Raw genomic sequence first — 25,444 nt, 5'->3', positions numbered from 1 at the left:
CCCTGACAGGAGTAATACTCCACCGAGGAGGGTGAGTCTATGAGGACTGTGCCTCCCAGACACTGGGAGAAGAGCCAGAATGGCATCATAACTAGGGCCGAAGATACAGAGGCTGCCAGAGGGGAGCAGCGCTTGCCACGGGTGAATGGGGGGGTAGCTAGGAGAATCCGTCTGCCTCAGAATTACCCCCTGCATTCTTCAAACGTGACTCTGAAAAGTAGTTAAACAAGGCATCACATGATACCAGGTATGACAAAGGGGAATTACAGAAAGGGTTTTTCCCCCAGTATGATCAGCATATTCCACTTGAAGTTTTTTTTTTAAAGGGGATTGTATTTCCACAAGGATTGCATTTCCATTGAACAACATCTGAATGCTCTCACAAGCATATTTTATTTAACAGGAGAGCAAATTCTATTAGATTTTGGTCATGTGGCGGTTACGATGTGTATAAATTCACTTTGCTTGTTGGCTCATTAGCTCACTGCACACTAAGGGAATTATAGTCTCCTGTTAGTCACTGGCACACTAAACCATCATCCCACCTGAGTCATTTTTATCTCCCCCGCATGGCTCCGAAAGGCCTATTTCCTTTCCAAATCTTGAATATTCCAATGTAGCAGCTCTTTTGACCTTCCCCTACCCAGACTGCATAATCGCATTGGGCTGTCGTGCAGCAACTGGGAGTTGCGCCTCACACAGAGCATTAGCAACACTACACTTGAAAGGTACAATAATGGCAGCAGGCAGGCTGAACTTTGACCTCCCATGTCTCCTTTGCATTGTGATATGGATGCCATGAAGGTGCCATGTAATTGTGACCATCTGCCTGATGACCTAGTGTGATTCTCTCTCTCTCTTTCTCTCTTTCCCTCTCTCTCTCTCTCCCTTTCTCTCTCTCTGCTCTCTCTCTCTCTCTCTCCCTTTCTCTCTCTGCTCTCTCTCTCTCTCTCTCTCTCTCTCAGAGACTAGAGGGGCTTGAGGCTTGGGAATAAGATGAATGTTGTTTTTCTTCCTGGAAGTTTCCAAGGGGGAGGGTGAATTTAAATTATTGTGAGGCTCTGCTGTCTAAACTTTCCAGAAACTTTGACCAAAATACAAACCTGCCCGTAATCAATCTCTTTGCAATTTTAAATGTCTTTAAAAAGTCTGTTCAACAATGTCTATCGAACCCTTATTTGACCTGTCACATTAAGATTCGACAATGTTGTTAACGTGTGGATCCAGGGCAAGAGTCTAGAAGATCATACATGCATTCACTATTCTTCTTTCATACAACTATGCATGACTGAGCTCTACTATTTGGCTTTGCCCTGTCAGCAACATCACAGTTCTATGATCCAAGCTCTCTTTGTAATTTTGCAATAGGACAACCCTGAACTGTCTTCCTATTTTCTTTGTTTACTGGTGTGTAACCAGAAGGGTGTCCCACTACTGCTGAAACATGCAGATTTTGGATGAGATAGCCCCCGGCCGCAACACAACTGGCCTTCTCTACTTGGTGGGGTGTGACTGTGATTTCAAGGGTATCCCTCAGCTCCAGGGTATCTCTCAGCCCTTAGCTTACACACACACACACACACACACACACACACACACACACACACACACACACACACACACACACACACACACACACACACACACACACACACACACACACACACACACACACACACTCCTGACACACACATTTACATTTTAGTAATTTAGTAATAATTCCAGAGTGACTTACAGTTAGTGCATTTATCTTAAGATAGCTAGGTGGGACAACCACATATCACAGTTGGGTGGGGGGGGGGGGGGGGGTAAAGGCCTCCACATAATTGGTTCAGTTTGCTCCTAGCAGACTGAACCACACACTCCTGACTCACACTCCTGACTCACACTCCTGACACACACACTCCCGACACATACACTCCTGACTTACACTCCTGACACACACTCCTGACTCACACTCCTGACACACACACTCCCGACACATACACTCCTGACTCACACTCCTGACACACACTCCTGACTCACACTCCTGACACACACACTCCCGACACACACACTCCTGACTCACACTCCCGACACACACACTCCCGACACACACACTCCTAACTCACACTCCCGACACACACACTCCTGACTCACACTCCTGACACACACACTCCTGACTCACACACTCCTGATACACACACTCCCGACACACACACTCCCGACTCACACTCCTGACACACACACTCCCGACACACACACTCCTGACTCACACTCCCGACACACACACTCCTGACACACACACTCCTGACACACACACTCCCGACACACACACTCCCGACACACACACTCCTGACTCACACTCCTGACTCACACTCCTGACTCACACACTCCTGACACACACACTCCTGACTCACACTCCCGACACACACACTCCTGACTCACACTCCTGACACACACACTCCTGACTCACACACTCCCGACACACACACTCCCGACACACACACTCCTGACTCACACTCCTGACTCACACTCCCGACACACACACTCCTGACTCACACTCCTGAAACACACACTCCTGACTCACACACTCCTGACACACACACTCCCGACACACACACTCCCGACTCACACTCCTGACACACACACTCCCGACACAAACACTCCTGACTCACACTCCCGACACACACACTCCTGACACACACACTCCTGACACACACACTCCCGACACACACACTCCTGACTCACACTCCTGACTCACACTCCTGACTCACACTCCTGACATAATAATATAATATAACAATTACATAATAATAATAATAATATGTGCCGTTTAGCAGACGCTTTTATCCTAAGCGACTTACAGTGATGCGTGCATACACAAACGCATGCTCCTGATACACGCACACACATTCCTGAGACACACATCTTTCACCCTCTAAAACAGGTTCCCTCCCTGTTCACCAGACAGGGGGATAACTTCGCTCTCCCTCGCTCTGTGTCTCTGACAGGAGGACTTCCTATGGTTACTTAATACATGCTGATCGTGCCTTAGGTTTGCCCTTGAGTGATTACAGAAGCCCCTGTGCGGTGCTTCTGGAGAAGAGGTTGTGTGAAGTGGATCCACTCTGGTACTTCTGCTCTGTGTCACAACATGACAGAGAGACCTTTTATGTACCCTTCTCGCACTACTGAGCTGTACTGGTAAAGCATTCACTATAGCTGCTAGATAGGATCATGTTTAATGAAAAATCTAAGTCAGCACAGTCGGCGAAATAGTGTGAAAAGGTTATCGGTGACTTCCCGACTTCCCGTAGAAATTAAAAGCTGCTGAACGGTTTTCTCATCACACACAGTGAAGACGCATTATGCTAATGTAAGTTATCGCCTAAATGATTTTACCTATTCGCGTTTCTACTTCTGTGCTAAAAAACACACGTGGTTCTATTCAATCAGATCCACATCTGCATAGAGGTTGTTTTGGCGGTGTTGGAGGTGGAACTACATTAGGGAGAGTTCGAAATGTATTGGTCGAACTCAAGGTGTCATTATAAAAATGTGCCCGCCCCCTCGCCAACATAAAAAACATTTTCACAAGATTCTCCCTTCGTACTGTAAAACAATCACACCCTCCCTCCTCATTAACTCTAAATAATGTTTACGACCACAAATAACAATAACTGTAGCGACTCGTGGATATTGACTTTGCCACTTCAGCATGCAGGGCTATGGGCCAGATGGTTGAGGGTTCGCCAGCGACCACGGACGAGCTCACTCTCCCTGCCTGTTACAGCATTGCAGGGCTATGGGCCAGATGGTTGAGGGTTCGCCAGCGACCACGGACGAGCTCACTCTCCCTGCCTGTTACAGCATGCAGGGCTATGGGCCAGATGGTTGAGGGTTCGCCAGCGACCACGGACGAGCTCACTCTCCCTGCCTGTTACAGCATGCAGGGCTATGGGCCAGATGGTTGAGGGTTCGCCAGCGACCACGGACGAGCTCACTCTCCCTGCCTGTTACAGCATGCAGGGCTATGGGCCAGATGGTTGAGGGTTCGCCAGCGACCACGGACGAGCTCACTCTCCCTGCCTGTTACAGCATGCAGGGCTATGGGCCAGATTGTTGAGGAGCCACTTGCAGACAATGGTCAGCTATGGGGAAATCAGATTATCAACAATTTGATGCCATATTAATAATTATATAAAAAATGTGCAACTAATTTTCCAATGCCAATGCACCACACAACAACAAACAAAGCATACTGACTTCGTGCACTTCAATATCATGGTTTGCATTTTCAACACCACAATAAACAGACTATGTCAATCTGGACAACCAGAAAACACATCCCTCCCTACCTTGTAGACCTCAGTATCGAAGGTTTAGCTTCACAATCTTTAAATGCCATTAAACTTTTTGGGGTTTTGTAACAGAGGTCTCTTTCCATTCATCACATGGCACAGTTTGAATTGATTGATTTATTTAATTTATCAGTTACAATACAATACATACAGTACATTCGGAAAGTATTCAGACCCCTTGACTTTTTCCACATTTTGTTACGTTACAGCCTTGTTTTTTCTCATCTATCTACACACAATACCCCATAATGACAAAGCAAAAACAGGTTTTTAGAAATGTTCGCAAATGTATAAAAAATACCCTTTGCTATGAGACTCAAAATTGAGCTCAGGTGCATCCTGTTTTCATTGATCACCTTTGATCAACTGTGGTAAATTCAATTGATTGGACATGATTTGGAATGGCACACACCTGTTTATATACGGTCCCTCAAGCACGACTCCAACACCATCATTAAGTTTGCTGACGACACAACAGTGGTAGGCCTGATCACCGTCAACGATGAAACAACCTATAGGGAGGAGGTCAGAGACCTGGCAGTGTGGTGCCAGGACAACAACCTCTCAATCAATGTGAGCAAGACAAAGGAGCTGATCGTGGACTATAGGAAAAGGAGGGCTGAACAGGCCCCCATTAACATCGACGGGACTGAAGTGGAGCGGGTCAAGAGTTTCAAGTTCCTTGATGTCCACCAACAAACTATCATGGTCCAAGCACACCAAGACAGTTGTGAAGAGGGCACGACAACACCTTTTCCCCCTCGGGAGCCTGAAAAGATTTGGCATGGGTCCCTAGATCCTCAAAAAGTTCTACAGCTGAATCATCGAGAGCATCCTGACCGGTTGCATTACCGCCTGGTATGGCAACTACTCGGCATCTGACCGGAAGGCGCTACAGAGGGTAGTGTGTATGGCCCAGTAAATCACTGGGACCAAGCTTCCTGACATCCAGGACCTATATACTAGGCGGTGTCAGAGGAAGGCCCAAAGAATTGTCAAAGACTCCAGTCACCCAAGTTATAGACTGTTTTCTCTGCTACCACACAGCAAGAGGTACCGAAGCATCAAGTCTAGGACCAAAAAGCTCCTTAACAGCTTCAACCCCCAACCCATCAGACTGCTGAACAACTAAACCAATCAAATGGCCAACGGGACTATTTACATTGAAACCCCACACCCACCCCCTTTTTGTTTTCACACTGCTGCTACTCGCTGTTAATTATCTACGCATAGTCACTTTACAAATTACCTCAATTAACTTGTACCCCCACACATTGACTCAGTACCGGTAACCCCTGTATATAGCCTTATTATTGTTTTGTACATTTATTGGGTTTCTTTTGAATTTAATCAATTTTTATTAACTTCAGTTTATTTAATAAATATTTTATTAACTCTATTTCTTGAACTGCATTGTTGATTAAGGGCTTGTAAGTAAGCATTTCACAGTAAGGTCTACAGCTGTGTATTCGGCGCATGTGACAAATAAAATTGGATTTGATTTGATTTGACAGTGCATATCAGAGCAAAAACCAAGCCACGAGGTTGAAGGAACTGTCCGTAGAGCTCCGAGACAGGATTGTGTCGAGGCACCGATCTGGGGATGGATACCAAAAAATGTCTCCAGCATTGAAGGTTCCCAAGAACACAGTGGCCTCCATCATTCTTAAATGGAAGAAGTTTGGAACCACCAAGACTCTACCTAGAGCTGGCCACCTGGCCAATCTGAGTGATCGGTGGAAAAGGGCTTGGTCAGGGAAGTGACCAAGAACTCGATGGCCACTCTGACAGAGCTCCAGAGTTCCTCTGTGGAGATGGGAGAACCTTCCAGAAGGACAACCATCTCTGCAGCACTCCATCAATCAGGCCTTTATTGTAGAGTGGCCAGACTAAAGCCACTCCTCGGTAAAAGGCACATGACAGCCCGCTTGGAGTTTGTCAAAAAGCACTTAAACGAATCTCAAACAATGAGAAACAAGATTATTTGGTTTGATGAAACCAAGATTGAACTCTTTTGCCTAAATGCCAAGCATCACGTCTGGAGGAAACCTGTCACTATACCTACGGTGTAGCATGGTGGTGGCAGCATCATGCTGTGGGGATGTTTTTCAGCAGCAGGGACTGGGAGACAAGTCAGGATTGAGGGAAAGATGAACAGAGCAAAGTACAGAGAGATCCTTGATGAATACCTGCTCCAGAGTGCTCAGGACCTAAGACTGGGGCGAAGGTTCACCTTCCAACAGGACAACAACCCTAAGCACACAGCCAAGACAACACAGAAGTGGCTTTCGGACAAGTCTCTGAATGTCCTTGAGTGGCCAGCCAGACCCCGGACTTGAACCCAATCAAACATCTCTGGAGAGACCTGAAAATAGCTTTACAGCGACGCTCCCCATCCAAACTGACTGAGCTTGAGAGGATCTGCAGAGAAGAATGGGAGAAACTCCCCAGATACAGGAGTGCCAAGCTTGTAGCGTCATACCAAAGAAGACTCAAGGCTGTAATCGCTGCCAAAGGTGCTTCAACAAAGTACTGAGGAAAGGGTCTGAATACTTATGTACAGTACCAGTCTAAAGTTTGGACAAACCTACTCATTCAAGGGTTTTTCTTTATTTTTACATTTTTGAATAATAGTGAAGACATCAAAACTATGAAATAACACATGTGGAATCATGTAGTAACCAAAAAAGTGTTAAACAAATCAAAATATGTTTTATATATGAGATTCTTCAAAGTAGCCAGCCTTTGCCTTGATGACAGCTTTGCACACTTTTGGCATTCTCTCAACCAGCGTCATGATGAAAGCTTTTCCAACAATCTTGAAGAAGTACTTACAGATGCTGAGCACTAGTTGGCTACTTTTCCTTCACTCCGTTAATAAGCACAAACCAGATGGGAGGATGTATCACTGTAGAATGCTGTGGTAGCCATGCTGGTGAAGTGTAGCCATGCTGGTTAAGTGTGCCTTAAATTCTAAATAAATCACTGACAGCGTCACCAACAAAGCACCATCACACCTCCTCCTCCATGCTTCATGGTGGGAACCACACATGCGGAGATCGTCCGTTCACATACTCTGCGTCTCTCAGAGACATGGTGGTTGGAACCAAAAATCTCAAATTTGGACTCATCAGACCAAAGGACAGATTTCCACCGGTCTAATGTTCATTGCTCGTGTTTCTTGGCCTAAGCAAGCCTCTTCTTCTTATTGGTGTCCTTTAGTAGTGTTTTTTTTGCCCCAATTTGACCATGAAGGCCTGATTCACGCAGTCTCCTCTGAACAGTTGATGTTGAGATGTGTCTGTTACTTGAACTCTGTGAAGCATTTATTTGGGCTGCAATCTGAGGTGCAGTTAACTCTAATGAACATATCCTCTGCAGCAGAGGTAACTCTGTGTCTTCCTTTCCTGTGGTGGTCCTCATGAGAGCCAGTTTCATCATAGCGCTTGATGGTTTTTGCGACTGCACTTGAAGAAACTTTCAAAGCTCTTGAAATTTTCCATATTGACTGACCTTCATGTCTTAATGTAATGATGGACTGTGGTTTCTCTTCATTTATTTGAGCTGTTCTTGCCATAATATGGACTTGGTCAATTACCAAATAGGGTAATCTTCTGTATACCACCCCTACCTTGTCACAACACAACTGATTGTCTCAGATGCATTAAGAAGGAAAGAAATTCCACAAATTATAATTTAACAAGGCACACCTGTTAATTGAAATGCATTCCAGGTGACTACCTCATGAACTGGTTCAGAGAATGCCAAGTGTGTGTAACAGTTTAGCTTCCGTCCCTCTCCTCGCCCCAACCTGGGCTTGAACCAGGGACCCTCTGCACACATGAACAACAGTCACCCACGAAGCATCGTTACCCATCACGCCACAAAAGCCACGGCCCTTGCCGAGCAAGGAGAACAACTACTTCAGGTCTCAGAGCGAGTGATGTCACCCGACTGAAACGCTATTAGCGCGCACCACCGCTAACTAACTAGCCATTTCACATCGGTTACATGTGCAAAGCAGTCCTCAAGGCAAAGGCTGGCTACTTTGAAGAATCTCAAATATAAAATATATTTTGACTTGTTTAACACTTTTTTGTTTACTACATGATTCCATGTGTGTTATTTCAGAGTTTTGATGTCTTCACTATTATTCTGCAATGTAGAAGATAGTAAAAATAAAGAAAAACCCTTGAATGAGTAGGTGTGTCCAAACTTTAGACTGGTACTGTAAATGTGATGTTTCAGCCAAAATAATGTGAACCTGATTTTACTTTTTCATTATTGGGTGTTGTGTGTAGGTTGATGAGGGGAAGAAAGAATGAAACATAATATATGTGGAAAAAGTCAAGGGGTCTGAATACCTTCCAAAGACATTGTATTTTCAAACAGTGCAAAGATTTTTCAAAGTGATCGGGATTGCACAATAAAATCGGGGACTTATTTATTTTTTTACATAAATAAATATACAATGACATAGATACCATTACAGAGATACAGACAAAAAAATGAAATAAATCAAATCAAATCAAATTTTCTTAGTCACATGCGCCGAATACAACAGGTGTAGACCTTACAGTGAAATACTTACTTACGAGCCTCTAACCAACAATGCAGTTTTAGAAAATACAGAAGAATAAGAATAAGAAATAAAAGTAACAAGTAATTAAAGAGCAGCAGTAAAATAACAATAGCGAGACTATATACAGTTGAAGTCGGAAGTTTATATAGACCTTAGCCAAATACATTTGAACTCAGTTTTCCACAATTCCTGACATTTAATCCTAGAAAAAAATTCCCTGTCTTAGGTCAGTTAAGATCACCACTTTATTTAAAAAATGTGAAATGTCAGAATAATAGTACAGAGAATTATTTCAGCTTTTATTTCTTTCATCACATTCCCAGTGGGTCAGAAGTTTACATGCACTCAATTTGAATTTGGAAGCACTGCCTTTAAATTGTTTAACTTGAGTCAAACGTTTCGGGTAGCCTTCCACAAGCTTTCCACAGTAAGTTGGGTGAATTTTGGGCCATTCCTCCTGACAGAGCTGGTGTAACTGAGTCACGTTTGTAGGCCTCCTTGCTTATTTCTTTATTTCTTTATAGCATACACTTTCTCGTTCTGAACTTCTAACGCCAGTGGGGCGGGTGTGGCTTCGTGACAGTGGACAAGAGGCTGCTCACCAATTGGACAGCTCCAACCCAGTTCCACCTCCAACACTGCCTAAACATCAGCTATAATGCGGGTGTCAGCTATCGCTAGTTAACGCATGATCTGATTGAATCTAGGCCTTAGTTTAGGAGATACCCTGCTGCCCTGGTGAGCTTCCCCCTTGTCTTAAAGTGGAAGTCACTTTGGGTTTAATAACCTGTACAACTCTTCACTAAACACCCTTCGTCTAAATAGCAGGGCGCTCTGCTATTTGCAGCTGAATTTCCCCGACTCTTGTTTGGTTCCCCTGCATATCACATATGGTCTAAGAACAACTCATATGAATTTATTTTCCAAGTTATTTTCCAAGATTAAAATCAGTCTCTTGAATACAAATATCTTGCTAGCTATAATTACATTTCCCCTTCAACTGTGGCTGCTGTGTCAACAACCTTGGGCTTTTCTGTTCCTATTGTGTCATACAATGGATGTTTTTCCACTCGCTACCTCCCCAAACCCACTCAAATGTGAGGCCTTCAATTACATTTTGAAATCGTCAATCAGTCTAGTCTACCTATGGACATTATTTACAGGGACGCTGAACTATGTTCAGTTATTTAGAGCACATAGGCACATTTCAAACGATGCCGTTGTAGCCATTATATTCATATACCATCATGTCAAAACATTCATGAATAGAATAGATATTTTGTGGAACTCAATTAAAAGACATCGAAAACGATCTTATGGGCCTATGTCCATCATTCTAAATGTGGCAACTACTCAACGCTTCAGGTTAAGTGGTAGGTTGTGTTTGTGGTCATATGGCGCCATCTGTCAGTAAAATGTAAACATGACACGTTTTTCTTTTTTTACCTTTATTTAACTAGGCAAGCCATTTAAGAACAAATTCTTATTTACAATGACGGCCAAACCCGGACGACGCTGGGCCAATTGTGCGCCGCCCTATGGGACTCCCAATCACAGCCGGATGTGATACAGTCTGGATTCAAACCAGGGACTGTAGTGACACCTCTTGCACTAAGATACAGTGTCTTAGACAGCTGAGCCACTCGGGACCTTTCTAACCAATCCTCTTCCGTGTCTCTACTAATAACCAATTATACAGAATTATCTTTCAGATGTTTTTTTATAAAAAAGAAAGCAGTGAACAAAAAAAATATGTAATTATTCAACAATTTCACATTGCCATTCATTATTACACAGGTACTGAGTACTACTGTAGAGTTACATGAAGCATGATGAGTCCTGACTTTCTAGTTACTAAGTCCATCTCAGCAATGACCATTTAAACCAAGGATTACTAGCAGTCAAATCCTTGCTTCCTCCTCGTGATTTCCTCACCTCTCTCACAGTGCATTGAAGTGGAGGATCCAAGGTCTCTCCTCTAATGAGCTTTGAGAGGAAATTAGGAAAAAAAGACGCAAGGATTTCACTGCTAGCAACATTTAGACAGTCTTTTTTCTGTGGCAGCATCAGTGCAAAGGCATACAATTGAACCTTTCCCAAATGTCCACTTTTTATTAAAAGTCATAAAAGATTACACAGCAAATACAAACGGTGGAACAGTTTAGTAGCTCTTGGTGGTCTCGTATGATTCAGGGAAGGGGACAGACATGTGGCCAGAGCCCATGACCAGGGGCAGGATCCCAGCGTTGGGCACCACGTTCCAGGACAGAGTCAGGGTGATGTTTTTGTTCGCCCTGGTGGAGAGATCATCACACAAAGGCCTTAAACATCAGAGCATGCCTATAGTATTCTCATTCAAAAGACTGGAGAGGAGCAGGAGAGGAGCAGGAGAGGAGCAGGAGAGGAGCAGGAGAGGAGCAGGAGAGATGCCAAAAGCGGTCCTATACTGCCCTCTGCTGCATACAAAGGGTGTTCCATAACTATTCAACATAATGTAGGCCTAAATGCAAAACAAATATTTGTTTCTCTATGTAAAATCAGATTAAATTGTATTTTTCAGATAGTTTCTAGCAGGTTTAAAAGGTGTAGCAAAATTATTATGTCGATGTGCCTTTTATACCGGCTGCAAACTGCATGTGACAAACTATTTGATTTGATGAAATAAAATGACAGCAAGACAGATTCCACACCAACGCTACATCAAAAACATGAATTGTTATCGTTAGGTTACTGGCACCAGAATAAAAGTGTGAGGGTGAACAGAGGATGCTTACCGAAGACCGTTTCCGTCATCGAAGAAGAAGTACTTGGACTTCATGTCTCGGAGGTTGAGCTTGGTGCTCTCTCCCCGTAGCACGATCTTATCCCACAGAACAACCTGGTTCAGGGCCTGGAAGAAAGCACAACACGTCGCAGTTAAATATCACTAGCTGGCAGCCATTTTACCATGCACTCCACCTTCCTAGGTGGCCTGATCCCAGATCTGTATCAAATCTAATTTTATTTGTCACGTGAGCAGAACACAACAGGTGTAGACTTTACTGTGAAATGCTTACTTACGAGCCCTTTCCCAACAATGCAGCATTAAAAAGCAAGAAACATTTACTAAAAATAAACACGGAAATAGTAACACAATTAAATAACAACGAGACTATATACAAGGAGTCCCGGTACTGAGTCAATGTGCAGGGATGCGAGGTAGTTGAGGTAATATGTACATGTAGGTAGGGGTAAAAGTGACAAGGCAATCAGGTTAGATAATAAACAGAGTAGCAGCAGCGTGTGTGAAAGTGTGTCTATGTGTGTGTGGCGTTAATATGCGCATGTGTGTGTATTGGAGTGTCAGTAGTATGTGTGTGTGGGTAGAGTCCAGTAAGTGTGCATAGAGCCGGTGCAAGAGTTAGTGCAAAAAAATATATAAAAAAAAAGGGTGTCAATGCAAATAGTCCAGGTAGTCATTTGATTATCTGTCTCATGGCTTGCTTGCCGTGCGGTAGCAGAGAGAACAGTCTATGACTAGGGTGGCTGGAGTCTTTGTCAATTTTTAGAGCCTTCCTCTGACACCACCTAGTATAAAAGTCCTTGATGGCAGGGAGCTCGGCTCCAGGTACGCACTACCCTTGTAGCGCCTTACGGTGGGTTGTCAAGCAATTGCATACCAGGCGGTGATGTAGCCAGTTGAGACGCTCTCAATGGTGCAGCTGAAGAACTTTTTGAGGATCTGAGGAACCATGCCAAATCTTTTCAGCCTCCTGAGGGGGAAGAGGCGTTGTCGTGCTCTCTTCACGACTATGTATCCAATTCCTATAGTCATAGTTAACACATGACCATATGACTACAGCACAAACAGACCTGAGACCAACCCAGGCTACTTCTTAGGATACACTATTTATAAAATGTCACCCATCAAACCATATTGCCTTCAACCCATATTGCCTTCTTGGCTTCCACCAATTAAATGTGTGTGATGTGTAGAAGAAGCAATGTGTCAACAGTGTGTGGCAAACAGCCTACCCATGCCAAGAGGAGGAACATGTGATAATGATCATGGATACATCATAAAGGAAAGAGGTCAGTTCTTACATTGCTCCTGGTGGTGTAGAAGTATGACTATTTTGCTGCAATTCTATATATAGGGTAATCTACCTATAGAAGGTCATCCCTTCAAAGCAAGCCAAGTGGAACGCATAATAATGATAATTGATAGATCAACAGGAAAGAGAACAGGTCTGGGTTGTATTCATCACGGCGATTCTGCAAAACATTTCGCAACAGAAAACGTTCAGTCGAAAAGGAAAACATTTTGCCACGAAAACAAGAGTTCCATTAGATAAATTCAGGTTGGTACCTCCCCGTTTCTTTCTTAAATGGTAAACCGTTTCAAGACATTATGTATACACCCGTTGTAAGACACGTACGTTGCTCTTGGTGGCGTACTCGGCAGACAAGTAGAGGAAGAGCTGCTTGACGTTCCAGTCAAATATGGGCTTTATGTCAGCAGAGAGGTCAAAGGTGATGAACCCCAGGTCACTTCTCTCCCTGGGTCCTGTGAAGTCATCCACGTTTTTCCTGTCAAATGGTAAAGGCCGAGTTAGTTGCGTGCAGCGCATTGCATCCTAGAATTAGGCCAAGACATTTCTTACACCACGTGGAACAGTAAGCTGTCAAAATATCTGTTCTTTTTGTCTTGGCTACACCATAGACTACATTTACTTTATGGTTTCTGGCTGTACATTTAGGCAATGTTCTCTAGCTACACTTTGCACTGTATGGCTTGGTACAGCTACAAGAACGGCATACCACAGTTCCAAGGTCTGAGCAATGGCTACTATAGATCTGTAGCTACAAATTGTAACGTGATATGTTAATGTGTACGGATGGAAGCATTCACATACACTATTATCAAGCTAATGCTTTATGTGACGATAGCGACATGTCAAAAGTAAGGTCGGAAACATTCCATCTGCTGGCAGCTCGTTTGCGGTTTGACAAAATATACCGCGCTGACGTGCTGTTCAATTATTGGATACAATGTTGCAAGCGGCAGCTCTGGCATCCGGTCTGGCTGGCAGGCTACATTGTGGCCAAAGACAAAAACAACGGTTGTTCATTGCACAGGCAGTTTAATACACTGGTGCCTGTTAGATTGACTGGCGTCAATATTGCCATATGGATTCAATGATCACCTCGAGCTAGAATTAGTTAGCACCATGGCAAAGACTCATACACCGAGCTAGCTATGTAGCCAATTGAGACTAACTATTTATACGAATAAAAATGTGATCTATCTAAACCAAAGCAATGCATGTTCACTGTAGTTTAATAATACTAATAATAGATAGTCATCACTCACAGCATTACTCTCGAGACGTGGATATCCACCGGCACCCTCCTGTCTTTGAACGCTGTCGTGATGAAACAGCCAAACGTCAAAGCTGCCATCACGCTGAGCGAGAAGGCGAAGAGGGAATTTGCCCTCGACAACACTGTATTCATTTTGAAATACAATTATATAACAGTTTCATACACAACGATGCGAATCACTTCTACCAGCAAAAGCAGGAACTGTAGTTTGACACAAAGAAATACGGAACTGGATGTTTTTTCCGTAATCGATGGAACATTAAAGTGAAACATTGCCCCCATGTGTTATGGAGATGAACTACAGTTCGCACTACCAGTAAGGGCTTGGAATTTCATGATAGCAGACAATTGATTGGATAATATAATTTTGAAGTAAAAGTATATGAGTCAAGATAATGTTAAACCTCAAGAGAAGAAATACTCAACGCATATTTTTGAATCTTTCCGAAGCATCACAACAAAATGGAACAAACCCAATGGGCCCCAGTTGTCCCACAGGCAGGCAGGCAGCGCTATAATACAGCTGCTCTCTCCAACTTATCCTATCTGGTCTCGACCCAGCTGCTGAGGGGAATTTCTGTGTCATTCTAGGCTGGCATATGACTCAGTACCAGAGTCAACACAACACAACACAGATAGCCAGGCCCCCCATTGAAATTTCCAAAACATTAGCAGCCAGCCACCGACAGCCAGGCAAGACATAAGCAAGGCTAGTCAAGCAAGGAAGCAATGACTCCAAATGTGGATAGCCAGTCTTTTGGAACAGTACACTACTCCAATGTCTACCTCTCCATATTCGCTCTGTTTTGCGTCAAGCTCTTTGTCAAGATCAGCCTGAATATTCTCACCCACTTCTATGTGGTGAAGGGGAATCGGAAGGAGGCTGCCCGCATTGCAGAAGAGTTTTATGATTTTGGACAAGGGCACAGTAAGTAGCTGTTTCTGTGAAAGGCAACAGACTATTGTTCTATAGTAGAGGGTCATACACATACATTCTACAGTAAAGTGTGTGTATTAGGTTATTCCAGCTTTCTAAAAGCTCTGCGTCTGTAACATGCCAGGCAACTGTATCCAGTCTGCCCAGGAACTACCCAGCCTATCGTTGTGGCCGGGGACATTAGGAACACTTAGATACATTGTGTATTAGATATACTTCCTTCTTGATGTCTTTCAATGCTCTTTTCTTGCTGAGGTATTGGGGGAAAGCACTGCATTGTAACAAACACACCTGGGATGAGGGAAAAGACCCAGAACCTTTGGCATCATGACGGCACGTTGGGTCGGCATGACAGAAGTCTCTGATTCCAAATTGCTTCCGCCCTTAGCGTATTCCATTGCACTGCAATCATCAAGTGGACTGATTAGATGACACGTGAAATGCACATTTTTGAGAGTATGTCAAATGAATATATTCAAACCAAAGGTTTGCAGCTGTACGTGTATGTATAATTGTGCATGCCCTTGGATGGGTGCCCGTATCTAGGAGCTGTGCCCTTATTAAAATGCCACACAATTCATAGACAGTTTCTATCACAGCTGAGACTTGGCAGTTACCGGCTGCAGCCTGTAGTCGTACTCCACGTAGTCCAGGAATGTTTGGAGCTGAACAGAAGCATGTAAGAGAGAGGTTAGAGAGGCTCTAGCTTTCCATCCCCAAGTACAACTAGTTTAACTAGTCTATTTGATTTGATAACCTATAGTAGGGCTGTTCAATTATGGCTCCGGAGAGACAAAATACTTATTAACTAGTTGTTAAAATTCCCTTCTAATCAAGGACTATTTCATACCAGGGACATCAGGTATGTGAACTCTCTGGTCAATCAAGGACTGATCAATGAATTAAGTGCCAAAGAAAACCTGCATTATGTCGGTCTCTGAAATATAACCTGACAATTATGACCTTATAACGTGACCGATGTTATAAACAGTACATGGCTTTTGCATTTGAATATTGCAAGCAACTAGGCATACTCAAAAGAGAACTCAACTCAATGGTCAAACTTTAATATTTCAAACCATGCAGAATGAATCCTTTATAAACAGAACAGTTCCTAACCCTAAGACCAGCGGGGTAAAGGCTGTTCTGGTCTAAGCCATTTCTTAACCTCTGATAAAAATAGCAGGGTGCCACTGCCACAGCCACCACATTCTCTTCATCCCCTCAGTAGTCTCTCTCTTCGCCCTATCACAATATCTCACCCCAACACTTTCTTATCGCTTTCTCTCTCTCTCTTTCTCTCTTTCTCTCTCTCTCTCTCTCTCTCTCTCTCTCTCTCTCTCTCTCTCTCTCTCTCTCTCACATACTTTCTCCCTACCTCCCTCTCTGCCTTTTCATGTTATTGTCGTGCTTGTCCTTGGCTGTGAAAAGACAACAAGCCGAGCAGCCAACCAGAGAGCAGGATTTAGACGGGATCATGGTACACAGTGCTGCGGGGACAGATAGCTGATGTAAACATGCCTGAAGTTCCACCGGCAGAGAGCTCGAGCGAGCAGCAGCCAGAAAACACGCAGAGGAAAAGAACGTTAGAGAACACAGACGATTACACCGCAAAAAAGAAACAACGCTGCTGGGGTATTTTAACTAGCCAAGGTCAGTAGCGTTTTACGCACACACAATTGCGTATTTGCGCACTGGGTGAGTGCGTCTCGGACTGTCACTGTGCAACGTAATTATTGGACACCAGTGCTGTTCGTGTCAAGTTTATTTGAGGTAGACAGAAGGGTTGACATGGAAATGTTTCGTGAAAAAGGCAACTGTTCTGGAACATTCTCATAGGCATCCAGCCTATTTGGGACTGTGCTATAGCATGTGACATGAAGCTCTATGATATAAGAATATCATGACATAATCAAACAAACGCCTTGGAAACATCTGGTCAAATGGGTCCCTAGAGCAGTCCAGTGCTTATCCTATTGATGTGAATACAGATCCATATATCTTACATCATAACACATGCATGTTTTATTTATTTAACACATTATTATAGTATATTATTATTATTATTTGTAGTAGTAGTATTACTAGGCCTATGTGTAGTAGACCTTGGGGTATGTGTCTATTCATGGCTGGCCTACAACAGCTGAAGTTACCATGTGCTCTCATGACTCTTTCACACAAGACAACAAGAGTATGACCTTTGAACTGGACTAAGCAGCAGCTTCAGTCGATTAAACCTGATTATATCTCTTTAACGGTTGTATCTAATCTAAACGGTAGCTGGGTCACATCAGGGTTGTAAATGGGTGATTACTAATTGACTTTGGCCCTTGACATTCAAATGTTCTAAATGCAGTAGTTTGTTATTTAAGCAGAAGAAATAAACAGAAATAGAAATTGCAGATATTATAGCCCTTTCCGCATCCTGTGCTCTTGCTCAGTGTGGCGAATGGGAGACTTAAGCAAAAGCAAAGTCACATGTTCAGTGCACTGTTGCAATATTCATGAGAGCCACCATTTTACCCTGCTAGAAGAGAGACACCCTGTGCTGTCCGAATGAGAATAATGGGCTTCAGCCGCACCAGGCAACCAGCTATAGAGGATCACCACCGTGGGAAAGGTTGGCTGGTTTCCTGGAGAAAGGATAGAAAATAGAGAGAGGGGGGATTCCAGGTCACTGTTGCTGTTGTGACTGGAATTAACTACTTACTGTGGTTCTAACATGTGCTTCCTAAGAATAGCTTCCAAACTCTACTTATCTCTGCAGCAGTGGTGGTCCTCATTGCCACCTGTTGTTATGTTATGTTTACCTTGATAGAGGAATCTCTGTTATTGTCCTTTCCCAAAAAAATATATATCAAAATTAATGTCATTTTTGGTCTATATATTAAAAAGGTATTTGCAACAACAAAAAATAAATATACAGTATTTTCGTTGTCCTATTCATCATAAAAGATAGTCGCAACAACAGGCCATTTCAATGTACTACATGAGCTTGTCAGGTGATGCAGATGCCCTTCCAAAGATGGCTGGCACAGTCACAGCTCTGCCTGTGTGAATCCATGGAGTGACAACAAGACCCTTCAGTACAGTAACAATACAGTATGTGACAGGCGCCCTCTTCTCCTACAGGCAGGAATGTCATATACCTATCAATGGCTAGATGTTCCGTGGGGAGACGGAGACATGGGTATGTAGTATTGCATATTGCACTGCATTGCTGTGTGATGTTTATGTGGAAGTATTGCTGACATTTAATTATACTCAAGGCTCCCTCATAAAAGAGACTCATATCTCAATAGGATTTCACCTGAATAAAGGATTAATAAAATATTTTAAAAAACACCTAAATGTTGTTCTCTGACGTGGATGGTAGTGTTGTTGGGTGTGTAGGGAGAGACTGAGCTCTGCTCTGCCAGTTGTACAAGGCTATGCCTGCCAGTCGTACAAGGCTATGCCTGCCAGATGGCCAGCTTGGTTGAGCTACAGCTATATATAGCTCCATCCACACAGTGAGAGACTGAAAACCTATCCAGCGCTCTGTTATATGCTCCATGATATTAGTGACAGCTGTGACAACTGGGTTTCAGTTTTCTGAACATATGAACATGCATAGTGGACTGGTACTACTGGCTTTTGGGAAGTAATTCTAGATTAGGATTACGGCAATGATAGAATAATAAGGATACTGACAGAGAGTGAAGGCTTTGATGAATGCTGTCAATGTATCGGACTTGAATGGGAATGTGCTGGTTATATATATATATATATATGTTGATGTGACCAATAAGAGCTTGTATGATAGTGAAGCGCTATCACTGTAAACGTAAGACTGTAATGTGTGTTGTTTTGGAGATGCTCAGTGTTTTGTCTGTCCCTCTCCCAGGGTCATGGGCGGACCGGTCTCCTCTCCACGAGGCAGCGTGTCAGGGCCGTCTCCTGGCCCTCAGGACCCTACTCTCACAGGTGAGTCACACACAGAGGGGCGGGGCACCACAACGCAAAGCTTTCTGGTCAATTGTTTATACAGTGTTAAGACAGAGGAACTTTTTTGACACCTTTATGTAAAATAAAATGCTGATGCACTTTCTGTACGTTCCAGATAAGATACGTATGATATGTTTGCCATTTTCCCTCGTAGTCAGATTTCCAAAAGTTTATTTGGATAGTCCATCTGTAGATGCTCTACAGACTATCAGTAAAATTTCAACTATCTATCTACTAACTTCAGTGCTAACCCTAACCTTAACCCTTATCCTAAACCTAAACTCAACCCTAACCCTAGACCTAAACTTAACCCTAACTCTACACTATCTAGAAACTAAAAAGGGTTCATTGCCTGTTCCCATAGGAGAACCCTTTGGTTACAGGTAAAACCCTTTTGGTTCCAGGTAGAACATTTTACACAAAGGATTCTACATGGAACCCTAAAGAGTTCTACCTGGATCCAAAATGATTTATCCTATGGAGACAGCCGAAGAACCCTTTTGGAACCCTTTTTTTCTAAGAGTGTAACACGTATTGGAAACCTAACCGTAACCTTAGCAAGCAGCTGCTTATCAACATATAGTGTGTTGATAGTATGACCATCTGTAGAGCATTTACACAAAATTAAGTGTAGGGAAAGTGAGACCTATATAATGAATGCAAACATTTCTTGTTGTCATCCCAGGGTTACAACGCAAACATCCCTACCATAGACCATGTGACGCCGTTGCATGAGGCTTGCCTGTCAGACCACGCGTCATGCGCCAAGGCGCTTATTGCAGCTGGTGCCAATGTAAGTCATGACCGAACGGATGCAATCGCAAACACAATCACTCCACGTCAGAACGAGACATCATTATGCTGCGGCAGCAACTCATCTTTTTACATTCCGATTGACTTGCCTTTGTTGTAACTTCTACATACTCATGGTTTTCTGACAATGCTCCATCTATCTGATCAGGTAAATGCCACCACCATTGATGGGGTGACGCCGCTGTTCAATGCCTGCTCAGCGGGCAGTGCCACCTGTACAGAGGTACTGCTGGAAAACGGTGCCAAGCCGCAGTCAGAGATATGCCAGCCCTCGCCCATACACGAAGCCTCCAGCAAAGGTACTGTAGCAGGACTGCCATCCCAGGATATGTGTGTCATACATAGGATATGTGTGTCACTTAACAGTAAGGTTTTGAAATACTCTGGCGGTAATTTTAGTATGTTTCCCCCCCCTCTATTCTAAGATGAGACTACTGAATGCGTTTCTGAATGAGAGTACCCTGGTAACGCAGGACGTATTGTGTGTAGGCAGAATTGCTTGTCTGGAGGCACTGATCACATGGGGAGCAGACGTGGACTATGATATTCCTCACCTAGGAACCCCCCTGTACATCGCCTGCATCTCCTCAGGACTCCAGTGCACACAGAAACTCCTCCATGGAGGTCAGTAACTAACCAGACACTTTGGTCCCAACTTCAAATGATCTCTCCCATTGACATCAATGCATTTTTTATTTTTATTTTTTACGATTCATCCGTTTGTCTTTTTTTTCGTTCTGTATTCTGCATTTACTAAGGAAAGGTATGTGACAGGACATTGTTTTACCTGATGCTTTACTCACAAACATGGAGCGTGTTCAGGAGGGAGAATCTTTTGAAACTGAGTGAAATGGGAAGGAACTACACAAATGTGTCCAATCAGAGCATAAATGAATGTTTTCTGTTGCAAACCATTTTGCTACAGTGTGACCTACTGAACTTAACCAGTGGTGTCCGGTTTGCTCCAAAGGGGCCAATGTGCAGAAGGGCAGGTTCCTGGAGAGCCCGCTCCATGCAGCAGCTCAGAAGGACTGTACTGAGATCATCAACGTGTTGTTAGAGTTTGGAGCGAACATTAACGCTAAAAACCTAGAGCTGAAGAGACCGGTGGAGTCAGCCCCACCTAACAGCTCAGCAGAGGAGACGTTACTGCTGCATGAAGGTAAGATTATGCTCAGTTCACATGGGAATATTAGCCTGATTCCAGATCAGTTTGTACTGTATAGCTAACTCATATGTTTGTTTTCATGCCAAACTTGTGGTCTGATCAGAAACCGATACGATACGTTTTCTGATACTATTTCTGATCTGGGACCAGGTTAGGAAATATCTCCATTCAGCTGATGGGAAGAAGTCAGAATCCCTTGTAAAACATTGTTATTTGGTTTATACAAGTGGATGATATTGAGGCTGTCTTGGATTAATCAGATAATCTCTCGATCTCTTGCTCTCTTGCTCTCTCCCTCTGTTTCTCTCTCTCTCTCTACAGCAATACCTCAGCCACTATATCAGCTGTGTCGTCTCAGTATCAGAGATTATATGGGCCGATCTCGACTACACCTCATCCCTCAGCTACACCTCCCCAACCTTCTCAAACGCTTCCTCCAGTACAGATAGAACACATCAACGCTCTCTCTCTCTCTTTCTGTCTCTGTCTGTCTCTCTGTCTGTTGCTCTCTCCTTTCCCTCTCTGTCTTCCTCTTTCTCTCTTTCTAAATGAGAGCATCGTCATAATAGAGGATATTCTTTATCCCATCCTCTCTCTTTCTCTCCGTTTCTCGCTCCATCCATTTCATCATCAAGTGAATTTTTTATTACTCACTGAACCTTCATTCTTTTTTTTAACCCAGAACCTCAAACGCACCGAATCCCTCCCATTCACTGACATCTGTTTTAACTGTTTCTCTGAAGCACCTACGCACATGGCCATGTAAATATCTATATTCTGTTACATTGACCAAAACATGAGTTTGAATGTTCAAAATAACTAAATATTAATACTGTATAATACCGTGTTATCGGTTAAATGACACCCCCACTGCAGTGATTGTTGTGATCCCAGCTTATCAGAAAGTTGTCTGCAAAGATGTGTATTGGTGTAAATCATATTTTTCTGCACAATACTATCTAAGTCAAGTTGATCATCTCATGTGTCACTTTGGTTTTCTATCCAATATTCCTGTCCACGCCATACGTTAAACTGCCTAATATTCATTGACCCAAACAATGAAAGGGGGTCATTGAATGTTTAATGTAATGTATAACATAATTTAATGTACACATAATGAATTTCATGTCATCTAGTTTGAATGAGCTGCCTTTACGCTATCAATGATGCAAACAAGATACCATTATGTACTTTAACGTACAGTGTTATCTTGTTTGCATCATTGGTAGCATATATTTTTTCTTTCTTTATTTTATTTAACCCTTATTTTACCGGTTAAGTTGAGTGAGAACACATTCTCATTTACAGCAATGACCTGGGGAATAGTTATAGGGGAGAGGAGGGGGATGAATGAGCCAATTGTAAGTTGGGGAGAATTAGGTGACCGTGATGGTATGATGGACAGTTTGGGAATTTAGCCAGGACACCGGGGTTAACACCCGTACTCTTACGATAAGTGCCATGGGATCTTTAGTGACCACAGACCACACCCGTTTAACGACGGATATATGCAGCTCATTCATTACACATTGACATGTGTACATTAAAGATTAAGTGACTCTGGAAAAAGTACAAAATATTCAAAATTATACCCATGATACTCTGATTGTGTCTGTCCTATATGAGGCTCTTATGATGTGAATAATATTGTATTTCAATTATTTTCTTATAATATTAGCCAACTAATATATATATATATATATATCTTAACGTGACCTGTATATGTATAACTCACTGAAAAATGTATAGTATTTTGCCAAAACTCATTTCACATACCTCTCACCTGTTTCACTCTAATAAATAAGAATATTATTCCATGATGTGGTTGTCTTGGAGATTATACTTCTGGCATTTTTCGGCTGTGGTTTAGTAATGTTTTTTTTTTTTTGGTAGACTTTTTCATTTTGTCTACAATATTAGATGGTGCTCTGTAGCATTAACAATTTTCTCAATTGATTTAGAAGATCCTTTACCTTTTCCATTAATCAAAACTACACTGCTCAAAAAAATAAAGGGAACACTTAAACAACACAATGTAACCCCAAGTCAATCACACTTCTGTGAAATCAAACTGTCCACTTAGGAAGCAACACTGATTGACAATAAATTTCACATGCTGTTGTGAAAATGGAATAGACAACAGGTGGAAATTATAGGCAATTAGCAAGACACCCCCAATAAAGGAGTGGTTCTGCAGGTGGTGACCACAGACCACTTCTCAGTTCCTATGCTTCCTGGCTGATGTTTTGGTCACTTTTGAATGCTGGCGGTGCTTTCACTCTAGTGGTAGCATGAGACGGAGTCTACAACCCACACAAGTGGCTCAGGTAGTGCAGCTCATCCAGGATGGCACATCAATGCGAGCTGTGGCAAGAAGGTTTGCTGTGTCTGTCAGCGTAGTGTCCGGAGCATGGAGGCGCTACCAGGAGACAGGCCAGTACATCAGGAGACGTGGAGGCCGTAGGAGGGCAACAACCCAGCAGCAGGACCGCTACCTCCGCCTTTGAGCAAGGAGGAGCAGGAGGAGCACTGCCAGAGCCCTGCAAAATTCTGCTGCCTGCAACATCCTCCAGCATGACCGGTTTGGTGGTGGGTCAGTCATGGTGTGGGATGGCATTTCTTTGGGGGACAGCCCTCCATGTGCTCGCCAGAGGTAGCCTGACTGCCATTAGGTACCGAGATGAGATCCTCAGACCCCTTGTGAGACCATATGCTGGTGCGGTTGGCCCTGGGTTCCTCCTAATGCAAGACAATACAAGACCTCATGTGGCTGGAGTGTGTCAGCAGTTCCTGCAAGAGGAAGGCATTGATGCTATGGACTGGCCCGCCCGTTCCCCAGACCTGAATCCAATTGAGCACATCTGGGACATCATGTCTCGCTCCATCCACCAACGCCACGTTGCACCACAGACTGTCCAGGAGTTGGCGGATGCTTTAGTCCAGATCTGGGAGGAGATCCCTCAGGAGACCATCCGCCACCTCATCAGGAGCATGCTCGGGCGTTGTAGGAAGGTCATACAGGCACGTGGAGGCCACACACACTACTGAGCCTCATTTTGACTTGTTTTAAGGACATTACATCAAAGTTGGATCAGCCTGTAGTGTGGTTTTCCACTTTAGTTTTGAGTGTGACTCCAAATCCAGACCTCCATGGGTTGATAAATTGGATTTCCATTTATTATTTTTGTGTGATTTTGTTGTCAGCACATTCAACTATGTAAAGAAAAAAGTATTTAATAAGATTATTTCATTCATTCAGATCTAGGATGTGTTATTTTAGTGTTCCCTTTATTTTTTTGAGCAGTGTGCATCCTGCTTACAAATTTTACATGTTTACATTGGTATTGTCTTTATGTTACAAAACTAACATTTTGATATTTTCATGAACACATTTTATAAACTGCAATGGCAGTACAAACAAACTGTACATATGTCTAAGTAAAACATAATCAATAAATAAATACATAGATAAATAAAAACAAATGCATTTGAAGATAATTTAAGTATAGGTGGAAAACTAATATCAATACATTAGTAAAAAAATTACAACACTTGTATAAATTATCTGAATAAATATTTGTTTCATTAAGCAGAAGGAAGAACACCTCTTCTCTTTACATGAATGTACCTACTTACCAATATACTGTATGTTGCAGTGATAACAAATCGGTTTCTACTTTCTTAAGGCACAACCTTCAGGTATTACATTTTTTTAAATGATTAATTAGCCTATTTCTTCAAGTCTGTGTTTAAGAAGCAAAATTATTCTCAAATATTGCCTTTTTATCACAGCTTTCTGTTTAACATATAAGCTAGCTAGTTTTAGCAGGTTGTCACCTTGTTCGCCAAATTGTGATAGTAATAATGAATTGCATACAGAAGCTTGTCATCATTATGAAATCACTTCAAATTCTGCAGTCAGGTGATGGCTACGAATGATTATGACGCCGTAATGCTGATGAGACTCAGAGACATTCTAAAGCGTCGACCCCACCATAGAATATGAGTTTTAATTCTATGGATCCAGTATCGTAACAGCTATTACACTTGCAAGTCCCTAGCCGTGTACAGTACCAACTACCTCCCCTTCTAGCGAGCAACTGTGATCCCTGAAATAGTACTGGACAACTCAATAAGAATTACAGTCTTATGTACAATACAAGAACCTATTCACAAATTAAAATAAGTTAGAGCTAGGGTCCTTTTTTCTCAATTTCCGCCTGACTGATGTGCCCAAAGTAAACTGCCTG

The 25,444-nt window shown here is 42.9% G+C and overlaps 2 protein-coding genes across 4 annotated transcripts; one reads left to right on the top strand and one right to left on the bottom strand.

Annotated features, from left to right (window-relative positions):
- Window positions 1-10,626: 10,626 nt before the first annotated feature.
- Window positions 10,627-14,538, bottom strand: LOC115191831 (signal peptidase complex subunit 3). The gene is made up of 4 exons (XM_029749778.1): window positions 14,279-14,538; window positions 13,344-13,494; window positions 11,700-11,815; window positions 10,627-11,219 (listed from the first exon to the last, which is right to left on the bottom strand). Exons 1-4 carry the CDS (start codon window positions 14,419-14,421, stop codon window positions 11,087-11,089), a joined length of 543 nt encoding a protein of 180 aa, XP_029605638.1. The 5' UTR covers window positions 14,422-14,538; the 3' UTR covers window positions 10,627-11,086.
- A 480-nt stretch (window positions 14,539-15,018) lies between these two features.
- Window positions 15,019-23,014, top strand: LOC115191830 (ankyrin repeat and SOCS box protein 5). 3 transcript variants are annotated; one of them, XM_029749777.1, is made up of 8 exons: window positions 16,463-16,879; window positions 18,359-18,416; window positions 19,113-19,192; window positions 19,899-20,006; window positions 20,175-20,325; window positions 20,516-20,650; window positions 20,997-21,188; window positions 21,516-23,014. In XM_029749777.1, the coding sequence occupies exons 2-8, from the start codon at window positions 18,365-18,367 to the stop codon at window positions 21,641-21,643; spliced, it is 846 nt and encodes a 281-aa protein (XP_029605637.1). In that variant the 5' UTR covers window positions 16,463-16,879; window positions 18,359-18,364; the 3' UTR covers window positions 21,644-23,014. The 3 variants fall into 3 exon arrangements, with proteins under 3 accessions (XP_029605635.1, XP_029605636.1, XP_029605637.1); XM_029749775.1 differs by lacking the exons at window positions 16,463-16,879; window positions 18,359-18,416 and adding an exon at window positions 15,019-15,217; XM_029749776.1 differs by lacking the exon at window positions 18,359-18,416 and having other exon boundaries at window positions 16,460-16,879.
- The last annotated feature ends 2,430 nt before the right edge of the window (window positions 23,015-25,444 follow it).

This window comes from Salmo trutta, chromosome 4, assembly GCF_901001165.1.
Source record: "Salmo trutta chromosome 4, fSalTru1.1, whole genome shotgun sequence".
Lineage (NCBI taxonomy): Eukaryota > Metazoa > Chordata > Actinopteri > Salmoniformes > Salmonidae > Salmo > Salmo trutta.
This window is presented reverse-complemented; position numbering and strand designations above follow the sequence as displayed.